This window comes from Malus sylvestris, chromosome 2, assembly GCF_916048215.2.
Source record: "Malus sylvestris chromosome 2, drMalSylv7.2, whole genome shotgun sequence".
Lineage (NCBI taxonomy): Eukaryota > Viridiplantae > Streptophyta > Magnoliopsida > Rosales > Rosaceae > Malus > Malus sylvestris.
Window position 1 is genome coordinate 7,027,716 of NC_062261.1, and position 11,605 is coordinate 7,039,320.

The following is an 11,605-nucleotide window of genomic DNA, read 5'->3' on the forward strand; positions in this document are numbered from 1 at the left end:
CAATTTGAACCGTTTTAATATGCAGAATCATGAAACTCGAGTTTTGAGATTCTGTAATACGAACACAGTCTGAACCGTTGGATCAGCAGAACAATTCGATACTCTCGTCCGACCATGTATAATTCAAATCAAGATTTATACATGTTCTTTATTATTCAAAATTGTTCATGTTTGTCATAACAAAATACAAGCTCGATCGATACCATTTACCCAAAATTTTTGAAGCTTCTTCAGAGGACCTGGAAAACACAAAGCTCCTTGGGATTTTATCCCCTGTGATATGGTCCATATTAGCCTGCTTCTTCGTCAAAACCGACTTCACAAACACCTTCTTCTGTTTTCAAATTATCGTCACATATGTATAAATGTATAGCGTATGGCCGTCTATGTAATTATCTGCCTTAAATCACAAGAATCCCAGTGGAGAAGACGATCTCCTCTCTCGAACACGATGATCTCGAAGCATCTGCTGATCTCAAAGCTTCTGATCTGCACTGCTCTTTCCTCTCATCGGCAATTATCTGGGTTGACCGACATTCTGTGCTACAAAATGCCTTTTCTCCTCTGTAAAAAATAACACATAAAACATTAGTCACCTAATCAAACATAACACCAACAAATAAAAGCTAAACACTAAGAAGAATGGTTTTTAAGGTTTTTTAACCGCTCTTCTGTACTCAAGTTCGAATATTTTACCGCTGGTTTAGATTAGATTAGTTAGAATATCACTCGAATAAATGAACAAGAAGAAAAGATTGTCAAGGTTGTATACCTGTACATGTATATGTCCTTTCCATGAAGGCTTTTCTTGCACAAATGGCAGCAACTGAGAAAATCCGACGTCGGAAAAACCGAGCTTTCAAGATCATCGTCACATATAGTCAAACCACCGTTACCGGTAGGGCGGTGCATGGCACTTCCCGCGCAGTCACCTCCGTCATAGTACACCTTCGTGCATGGCTTGTTTTGTCCACGAAGAGTCACGTAAGTATAATTCTCCAGACTATCTTCCTCAAATTCTTGGCCACCTGTTGACGAAAACCCATCACTGTTTTTACCCGAGTTCACCGGAATCGGGTCGGACCGGTTCGTGTTCGGACAGAACACGCCGTATTTTGCCAATATTTCACGTCCGTTAAGGGCTGATTTTTCCAAGGCAGCTACTATGCCCAACCCAACACCGCCAACGTCGTAGCTCTTCAAGCCTCTAGGACTCGGAGAAGGTTGCATCTTGAGGTCCAATGGACTTCTAGGGCTTGTCCCCGTGTCGGAAAACCCTGCACGGTTGCCGGAAACTAGGAGTTCCGATATCTTTCCGATCATCGGGAAAGGTCTCTTGGCAAACTTCAACATAAGAAAAGTGAAAGTGTTGAGTGTATTTGGAATGCTCTTTAGTTTTAGGCTCTCCAATATATGATGGTGGAGTGGGTGGACATGGGACTTAGCCCATGGTTTTGTTTTGGAATTATGTGGGTGATGATTGTTTTCAAACATCCATGAAATCATTGAGTTACTTTATGGGAAATGAATTTGGTATGAGAACTTGAACATAAAAAGCACTTTTTCTTTTTTTAAACACTTTATTTTAATATGTTTGTTGATTTTCTTTTATTTGTTCAATTCAATCAATGGTTTGTATCAATAAAGAAAAGCGTATAAAAATAAATAAAACGTATGCTCATCATTTTCCTTTTTCATTCTCGTTTTATCTTTCTATCTCATTTTTATCTGTAATTTAATTCTTATTTGATTTGTTCAACCACCTGTTAAAAAAGAAAATTTTAGTTCAAATGATGAAGTTATAAATCTCAACCGCTCAATCATTCAGAAAATACTAACGATGTGTTCGCCAAATTAATGACAACAAATCAGTCAAATACTACAGAATGATAATTTTTAAAATTAAGATTTATAAGTTCATCATTTTAGTTTATTTCTCTATAGAAATAAGAGTAAAAACTTGGTGCGAAAATCACTTATTTCTTTAATTATTTCGAAAATGCTACAGAATGATATTTTGTAAACCACATGTGAACTCTCTAATGGAATTGCATTCCCTCTTGAGCAAATGGTGAGAATCTTCATGACTACATAACACAGATCTTTGAATTTTGATCCAACGGCTATAAATAGAGAATCTCTCTAAAAGTTATAATAATTGTAACCGTTGGATTTTAAGGAATCCCTCTAAAAATTATAATAATTGTAACCGTTGGATCAAAATTCAACGGCCGATATTGTGTGATCATGAGGATCCCCATCATTTGCTCAGGAGGGGATCCAATTCCCTGTCTAATAGAAGCATGACTTAATTGTATTGGTAAACTCCATTTCTATTAGAAAGATTGTACAGAAGTGGTGATTCCTCTTAAGATCAATCTAATTATTAAGTACATGATTATTATTTTATCATAAAATTGGTTCCAATCAATGACTTTGTCAAGAGGCAATTGTTTAGGAAATGTCCTTTTGCAATTATTGGGACCACATACTCAGTCAGGGCCCACCATAAGATTCCTTTAGCTTTAGCACCGTCGGATTGGTTTCACGTGTAAGAGATCCAAAGGAATTGTGCAACCGCAATAATTACGAAACCACTAAAACCACTAAAAGAGAGAGCTGTACGAGCCCACAGAAAACTGGGGGCCCATTTCCGGCATTGAAAGCGATGCGGGCCTGGTTTCTTGTTCGCAACTGGAAATGACTATAATACCCTTGCATTATGATGTTCCCATAAGGGGACAAAATACAATTTGTTTGAGAGTATTAGCTGTCTTCTACGTTTTATATTCTCAATTTTTAATTGGGTGACTAAAACGTGTAGTTTTTATGTAACTTCTGCGTTTGTTTGAATGTTCGTTTTTAAATTTTAGAAAATTTATTTATTAAATATAAAAATTAACTTATTGTATTTCAAATGAGTTAAAATAGAGATATGAGATTTCAATTCATGTTTTGAACACATCGAGTATATTCTGATCTGTTAATGTCGATAATAAGTTGTTAAATTTTTTGAGAAACACACATTATTACTATTTTTACAGGCTTATAAAAGTAGCTCTTAATTAAGAAAATTAAATTGTTATTTCAAGAATCTACTCAAACATTTTAAATAAATTTTAAAATATGTAATTATGTATTCAGAATAATTCAGGCTAATAATTTAATATTGAGAGATATTTAGTAATAAGATTTGTTTTACTTTTTTATGTGTGGTGATGAAAGCCTCTAATCTTTTTCATATAATAAAGAGGAACACCAATTCAAAGAAAGGGAAAGGCTTTACTATTATATTACCAGCATAGGGCAATTTGGTCATTTGGTTAAGTACATATTTTACAAGAAGAGAAAGCTCCAAAAACGTCAACAAACCACGACGGGGCCTTGAAAACCATGTGTGGCGATATTTCCCCGTACATAAACATCAAATTTTGGATCTTTCACAGACGGCGGTAAATCTATTCTATGTAAATTTATTTTCATATAAAAGTAAACAAGACTATGACGAAAGTCTACAAGAACAATTTATATACAACGAATTAATTCTTCCTAGTGTCTCAAACGCCACAAAACAATAAACCAATCTAAATCGACACTTCTTTCAGTGGCCAACGACAACGACCTAAGAATCATATACACATGAGAGGGCGTCAAGATGTTGACAACATTAAATTATTAATTGCAAAACAACAATTAAAATATAAATAAAAACTAAAATTTATACATAAAGTTAAAATATATTGAAAAAACATGTACCCTTCAACCTCAACTTTCTACTTTTTAAATTATAATTTTTAGATGTAAGATGTCGACGTACCATTTTTTACCTTCACCTTAATATTCGAAAGCGATATCACCTTTTGGCCATGTATGGACTTTTGCTACTCCATTATGTTCTTTGTTTTTTGGTTAAAACTACTCCATTTTGTCCTGGTCTTGTACAAGTTGATCAAATATTCACCAACCAAGTTGAGCTTCATATGAGCCATATTAGTGTTGGGTCGAGTTACGTGCATCAAGGCCTAGCTCGATGAATGGGCTCGTCGTCGAATAATGCTAACATAAGATCGATAGGGTCAGAGGTCGCGATGCCAAAGAAGCACTTGAATTGCTTCTTAGAAAAAACTTCAGTTATATGCTTCTTCCGGTAAGCACTTAAGTGTTTTTTTCAGAATTCACTTATGCTTTTACTGAAAATTAGTTCTATTAACATTTTCATTAAAAACGCTTTCAATTATTTTAAAATACTTCCGAACGAGCTCTAAACCCCTTGAAAACGCTACCTTCGGCTGAAAACGTTGGAATAAGAAAAATGGCATTGACCAAGGTAAATGTTAGTTACTCACGAGTTCTTATGGAAGGACCAGGAAGGATCCTCTTTCTGGCAGTCAGCAGTGTCTTAGAACTGTACCAAATTTTCCAACTACTCTTGACTTTACATTTTGAGTAAATTGTACAAATGGTCCCTCAACTTTAATCAAATTGGAGCAATGGTCCCTCAACTAAAAATCCATTACCATTGGTCCCTCAACTTATTAAAATATGTAGCTATAGTCATTTTCATCAATTTTGTCAAAATTTTGTCAAAATAAGCTATGTTGGAATGATCATTTATATAATTAGGGTCCCTTAACTCATCAAAGTGTATAATTATGGTTCTTTTCGTCAACTATGTCAAAAAAATTGTCAAAATGAGTTATATTAGAATGACCATTGCTACAATTGGGTTAAAGTTAAAGGACAATTTCTCCACTTGAATTAAAGTTCAGGGACCAATGGTAATAGATTTTTAGTTAAGGAACCATAACTGCACGTTTTGATAAGTTGAGGGACCAAAGGTAATGGATTTTTAGTTGAGGGACCATTGCTCCAATTTGATTAAAGTTGAGGGACCATTTGTACAATTTACTCTTTTTTTTAAGTCTTACATAACATAGATAATAGAACAAACCATGGAATCAAATTAATTAAATGTTGCAACAATTAAACTATGAAATAATTCACTCTCCTTTCATCTTATGGGAAGATGAATAATAAGAGGACCCTTGTGAAGGTCCATATACGCAAGGTTGAAAGAACTGTATCGCCGGAGCTGTTTACTGCTTCTGGCTTTTCGTTTGCTCATGCCACAATTTTCCCAGGAAATATGCATGAAACCAGCTGCAGGTCTAGTGAAAATCAAGCAAATTGCAACACAAGGCGTACAACAGAACACCAAAATGACTGAAAATTAGAGCATGGCCCAAAGGCATACATCAGGAACAGGAAAGATTAAATTTACAACAACATCAGCCAGCTGATGAAGCTGGACGACCAAACACATCAGGAATGCTACGTAGAGAAACAAAACCCCCATACACATATGCTCATATTTTATTGGCAACCTAACAGGCAGTAAAGCACTTAATTTAAGACAAAGGGAAGTGATTTTCAAACACGTTTTTTTTTTTTTCCTCACACCCACTCATGTTTATTATGGCATTCGAATTTAAAAAGGGGATGCAACTTGCAAGAATTCTCAAAAAAAAAAAAGAAAAAAATTAAACAAAGATCTTGAGTGAAAATCATAAGTAGAAAATGCAAGAGTGGAACACCAACTGCCTTGCCAACTACCAATTAGGGTTGTTCATGATCTTCTGTTCCGGAAGCCTATAAAAATGTAAGAGTAAATTGTACAAATGGTCCCTCAACTTTAATCAAATTGGAGCAATGGTCCCTCAACTAAAAATCCATTACCTTTGGTCCCTCAACTTATCAAAACGTGCAGTTATGGTTCCTTAACTAAAAATCTATTACCATTGGTCCCTGAACTTTAATTCAAGTGGAGAAATTGTCCTTTAACTTTAACCCAATTGTAGCAATGGTCATTCTAATATAACTCATTTTGACAATTTTTTTGACATAGTTGACGAAAAGAACCATAATTATACACTTTGATGAGTTAAGGGACCCTAATTATATAAATGGTCATTCCAACATAGCTTATTTTGACAAAATTTTGACAAAATTGATGAAAATGACTATAGCTACACATTTTAATAAGTTGAGGGACCAATGGTAATGGATTTTTAGTTGAGGGACCATTGCTCCAATTTGATTAAAGTTGAGGGACCATTTGTACAATTTACTCTAAAAAAAAACATAAGTTAAACAGTTTAAGCTCATGAACCACAAATCATACAAGTATCAAAACTAGAATTCGATAAATTAAACTAACCTGTAGAAGCAGAGGACAAAACAGACCTCTAAATTGTGCACTTTCTCCTCTCTTGCAAATACTCCATGCTCAAACGAACAATAGGACTTTCGTTTAGTAGAGAGCGTGTAATTTGTGAGAGCAGTTCGAGGAAATACGTACACCATTTCCTGCCTGGTCTGTTGGTATTCTTCCTGATTAATTGCAAAAAACTTTCACAACTATTGTTTCATGTATATATATATATGTGTGTGTGTGTGTAATCTGGTTTATTAAGTATTTCTGAATTTCTTTTGCATACATATTTTTAGGTCAACACACAAACAACAGTTAAGGTGAAGGTAGTGAACAAAGCTGAAGATGAACCCGAATCATTTGCTTGGTCGTGGAGGCCTGAGACCATTGATGACACCAGACTCCTTGCAATGGGAGAAGGTACTGCAAATCAACTTATGGATCAAAAAGAAGCTGGAAACGATTCTGGTGATTCTCTTTGGTACATGACAAGGTCGTCGTACCCAGTGCACAAGGCTCCCGCTTTACGCAGGGTCTGGGAGAGGTGAATGTCGGCTAGCCTTACCCCCATTTATGGAGAGGCTGCTCCCAAGTCTCGAACCCGAGACCTATCACTCATGGGCGAAGGCACTTGCCATCGCACCAAGTGCGACCTCTTGGTACATGACAAGGTACTGAAGATATTTTTATTTTTATTTTCAAGTTGTTTTTTCCTTCCATATATATATATTTAGGGTTTGATTTACTTAATTTATTTATCTTGAATTTTGGCCAGTGTTCATCTCAAGAAATATGAACCAATCTGGAGCAAGAATATGGCTTTAAGGGTCAATGACGCTGGTTTTATTCTTCTTGCATATGTCAAAGGGGAATATGTTGGTAAGATTAACCAATATTGTTTCTTGATTAATCTTTAATATACTTACAAATTTGTTGTTTTAAGGTTATTTATTTTCTCATCCTTCATAGGTTCTCAATGGGCTCAATACTACGTCTTCAACTATGTTTTCGAGAAAAATGTCAAGTTACATCCTGGAAAGAACATTATTTCATTGTGGAGTGCTACTGTTGGATTTCCGGTTAGTATTATATTGTTAAAAACAAATACTTAAGTGTGATTAGTTTTTTCATTTTATTTAGAACTTTGAATCCTAATTTGAATAATATTAGAATTACGGAGGTTAATTTGAAGAGATCAAAACTGGAATTCCTTGTCCTTTTGTACTGGTTTGTGGGACAAAATGGTGATGAAACTGTGATCAAAGTTCTATCCGCACACAAATGGCCATATATACAAGGTTGGACTTCATGGCTTGAAAAACAAGCTCTTCAGTACTGATTCTCGTTACGCTCCTAGCTGGTATAACAACAAAAAACTGACTCGTTAACCGGATGCTGACATAGTACAAGGTAATTATACCTACTATATATACAAAAATTTAACTCAAATATGATTACTTATTAAATTTGACAAACTATAACATCTGTTGTTGTTTGATTTTGTTTAGGCAACCTTCAAAGCTCCTCTTGGAACTGATCCAATTGCCGTGGACTTACAAGGTAAAGGTCACGCTTGGATCAGTGGTCATAGTATCGGGCGATATTGGCCGAGTTATTTGTCATACGACACTGGTTGTAGTCTCGATGCTTGTGCTTACTGTGGTTCATATGATAACAAGAAGTATTCCTTCAACTGTGGCAATCCTACCCAAAGATGGTAATAACTTTCTATTTTTTCGCATTCAAGTTTATTTACTTAGTATTTTAATAACGAGTTGTATTGAAGGTACCATGTTCCTCGATCTTTTATGCAAGACGGGGAAAATACAATTGTTTTGTTTGAGGAGTTTGGTGGCAATCCATCTCTTGTGAATTTCCTAACTATCCAAGTTGGAGCTGTCTGTGCCCATGCATATGAGAATCACACAGTGGAATTGGCATGCGAAGGTCGTCCAATTCTGCAACCAAGTTTGCTAGTTTTGGTAATCCACAAGGAACCTGCATGTGGATCATTTGATAAAGGCAGTTGTGATTCTGCAAGTGCATTGTCCATATCCTTCAAAAGGCAAGTCTTTTTTTTTCTGAACTCTTAAATTTTCTGTCAACTTAAATTTCATGAACCCTAATTTTCTATTTACATTACTATAGCTAAGAAATTCTTATTTCTTTTTCCTAATGATTTTGTACGAATGTGTGGGCAAAGGGAAGTGCTCGATCGATGTTTCTGACAGCAAATTTGGCTCAACAAATTGCGGTGATGCTGTGAAGTGGCTGGCTGTGGAAGCAGTTTGCGAGTAGAGTTTAGGTTTTTCTTAATAATTTTGTACCATGAAATTAGTTATACTAGCTAGCATGATGATCTAAGTATCTTGTTTTGTAAATTAACTAGGGTTTCTATCAGTGTAGTCGGTGTTCAAAGGCACTGCAGCTTTAATTTCTGTCACTTAGTACTACAGTCTCGTAGTATTCATCTTCACTTGTAAGTAAGAGATTTTAGGTTTGATTCTCGCCGACAGTGAATTTGAACTACATTATTGCTAGCTCATTATGAGGCTTAGCCTAATTTCCCACTCCCTTAATGTAGATAATATCGTTTGTGCAAAAAAAAAAAATATATATATATATATATATAAATGTTCTAGTAGTTCAAATCTCAGAGAATGATATATAGCTTGAGGGATGAGATTTTCCATCTGTCAATGTATAACAACCAAACTTAAATGATTTAGCAAATTTCTATTCCCTTAACAAAACTTGACCATCTCCTGGTATTCTTTTAGTTTTATGAGATGAGTCTTGATTTTAGTTCAAATTCAAGTCTCCGAAGAAGACTGTCGCTAACGAGACCTTGGCCAAACGTGAACATTGCACATTACAAGTGAATTAGTGACGTTTAATATTATTTTAACATGTCACGTGTTGTCCCGATAACTTGTGATTGCATAGGTAAGCAAATAGCAATACCGTTTTGTTGGATAGTTGGATTCGGATAGAAGCACCCATGGTGTAATTGGTTAGGTGGCCTTTTCACTACTGCCGGACCCTCTGGATTTGGACTGAGATATAATTAAGATGCATGACTTGTTTAAAACGAGATATAATTAAGATGCATGACTTGTTTAAAACGTGGGTGCATACTAGAGTGTTATACAAAGGGATTATAATGCCCTTTCGTTCATATTTTTTTTAAGTAAAAAATAAAAAAAGAGATTGCAAGTGGTAGATTAGTTTTGAAGACAACGTATTGTTCTTTTATTCACTGTATTTTGAGTTTAAACATTTTCTTTTTAGTTTAACTTATAAGAGTACATCGCTTAAGATAAAAAAGAATGTTGAATAAGAGACGTAGGTTAAACTTGTTGACTATGTGACACGCAAGTTTTTTTTCTCGAAAGATGAAAATAGTTTAGAGTATTGCTCAGTCCAAAACATGAATTAAAGACATATTTCCACTGAATTCTCAATGAATAAATACAAAGTTCACAAAAATCTACACCATCTGTGGGAAATTTCTTTGTACCAATAACATGAACAATGAATTCAATCAAGGGGATGGCCGCACAAAAATTGGTTCATCCATAATCCGGGTTTTTAATCAAAGCTCCACAAACTAAAACTATTCGGGGCTCCGACCCGTTAAAAATTAATTAATTAATTTTTTATTTTTTTTTGGTAATTTTAATTTGTACTCTACTTCTCTACTTCTCTAGAAATTCCAGAGGAAAGACTCCTGGGCCGGATTGAAAAACTGACCGTCCAAGTTCTCTTCCGCGTAATCAACGGCCGGCGTTGGTGCCGCCGATGCTGGACTGAAAAACTGACCGTTCATTTCATCAAATCCCGGAAACAAACCGTACTCCGTGGCGTAATTACCCGACCCGAATGAACCAAACAGGTCCGAAAGCGACTCGTTTGGAGTCACTTGAAAATCAGTGTCCATGAAGGCGGTCCCACTGCCCTCCGACAGGGACGGAGACTGAGACTCGGCCTGCAACTCCGACATGGACTGACACTCAGCCTGCGGCGCCGACATCGACTGGTGGCTCCTCGGAATCTCCGAATTCGCGAACCTCGCCGCCTCGACCTGGATCTCGGCAGGGCTCAGCGACCTTCCCCCAGGAATATCCGGCGGGTTGTCGGGGAAATTAAACTTGGCGGTGCGACCACGTAAGCAAAAGAGTGCCGCGTCGAAGGCACGCGCCGCCTTCTCTGGCGTGTCATAGGATCCCAACCAGATTCTCTCGCGGCAGTTGGGGAGGCGGATTTCCGACACCCATTTGCCCCACTTACGCTTGCGGACGCCCTTGTACTTGACGTCGTTTCGCTCGGAGGGCTCCCCGCTCGTCTGGTTCAGCATGGACGACGACGACGACGACGACGACGTATCAAAGATTTTGGAGAAGTGGTTTGACATGCAGTGAAAGTGCTTTTGCGAGAAGTGCTTGTTCAGTTCTTTGTGTTCTTTGTGGGTTATGGGGTTTATGGAATTTGCGGCCGGTGGGTATATATATGTGGGGGAGGGGGGGGGGGGAGTGTGGGAGGAAAGGGGGATTTGACTGAGGACTGCGGGTGGGTCAAATACTTATTAGCCGCGTCTGGGGAATGGCATTTGAAGGGACAAATGGCGGCTTCAGAGAGTGGCAGTACGAAATTTTACGCGGGGGAAGAGCCTCAGAGAGGCGGGTTTCGAAGCACGTGTGTTATTTGTTCCTCTGCGGCTCGTGCACTGTACCCCATATTTTTTTAATTTTTTTTCTTCATTTGGAAAAATATGAAAATCAAAGCAAGTGACTAATTTGGGAAAATTTTGGACTCGCAATGTTCCCATGGATTATTATTGGTACCTAAGATTGAATTTGATTTTTATTAACAATGTCAATTAGAATGAATTACAATAATTTTAATAATATTTTGTGTTTAACGTAACATAGGTTTCAATTGGAAGTATTGAGAGCTGAACACCAAAGTCTCGAGTTCGATTCTAATACTTGAGTTTAGGCTCACGTTTTCAGTTTGCGCAATAATTAAGGTTAGTTATCATGCGTTTTCTAAGGATTAATAATTCGACACCACTTTAATATTGCGGTTTAGTATTATTATTCTTCAATTGTAATGAAATGTTGTTAAGTTTGATTCTCGTGCATGGTGAGTTTGAACCTCACCCCTTAGTGTAACTATACCGTTGTATATTAAAAACAAGTTTGTTATCCAACAAGATTGCAAAATGACGGAATTATAGTTCATTTTTAGTACCAAACATAGGATTGCATTGAATTAATCTCGTCTACACCCAAACATAAACATTACCTAATAACTTTTTGTCAAAATTGAACATAAGATTGTATAATAACGAGAGAGAGAGCGATATAATAGCATGTGGTCCAATATTTCAAT

The 11,605-nt window shown here is 36.5% G+C and overlaps 3 protein-coding genes across 5 annotated transcripts; 1 reads left to right on the forward strand and 2 right to left on the reverse strand.

Annotated features, from left to right (window-relative positions):
- Positions 1-82: 82 nt before the first annotated feature.
- LOC126607391 (FCS-Like Zinc finger 13-like) lies at positions 83-1,455 on the reverse strand. The gene is made up of 2 exons (XM_050274960.1): positions 773-1,455; positions 83-564 (listed from the first exon to the last, which is right to left on the reverse strand). Exons 1-2 carry the CDS (start codon positions 1,351-1,353, stop codon positions 402-404), a joined length of 744 nt encoding a protein of 247 aa, XP_050130917.1. The 5' UTR covers positions 1,354-1,455; the 3' UTR covers positions 83-401.
- Positions 1,456-6,132: 4,677 nt separating this feature from the next.
- On the forward strand, positions 6,133-8,756 carry LOC126607397 (beta-galactosidase-like). Of its 3 annotated transcripts, XM_050274979.1 has the most exons (6): positions 6,133-6,882; positions 6,987-7,090; positions 7,181-7,290; positions 7,720-7,928; positions 7,998-8,276; positions 8,415-8,756. In XM_050274979.1, exons 1-6 carry the CDS (start codon positions 6,785-6,787, stop codon positions 8,437-8,439), a joined length of 825 nt encoding a protein of 274 aa, XP_050130936.1. In that variant the 5' UTR covers positions 6,133-6,784; the 3' UTR covers positions 8,440-8,756. The 3 variants fall into 3 exon arrangements, with proteins under 3 accessions (XP_050130936.1, XP_050130928.1, XP_050130939.1); XM_050274971.1 differs by having other exon boundaries at positions 7,998-8,756; XM_050274982.1 differs by having other exon boundaries at positions 6,133-6,704; positions 7,998-8,756.
- An 886-nt stretch (positions 8,757-9,642) lies between these two features.
- LOC126607413 (ethylene-responsive transcription factor ERF017-like) lies at positions 9,643-10,703 on the reverse strand. Its single transcript, XM_050274993.1, has one exon. It carries the CDS (start codon positions 10,623-10,625, stop codon positions 9,918-9,920), a length of 708 nt encoding a protein of 235 aa, XP_050130950.1. The 5' UTR covers positions 10,626-10,703; the 3' UTR covers positions 9,643-9,917.
- Positions 10,704-11,605: the final 902 nt, after the last annotated feature.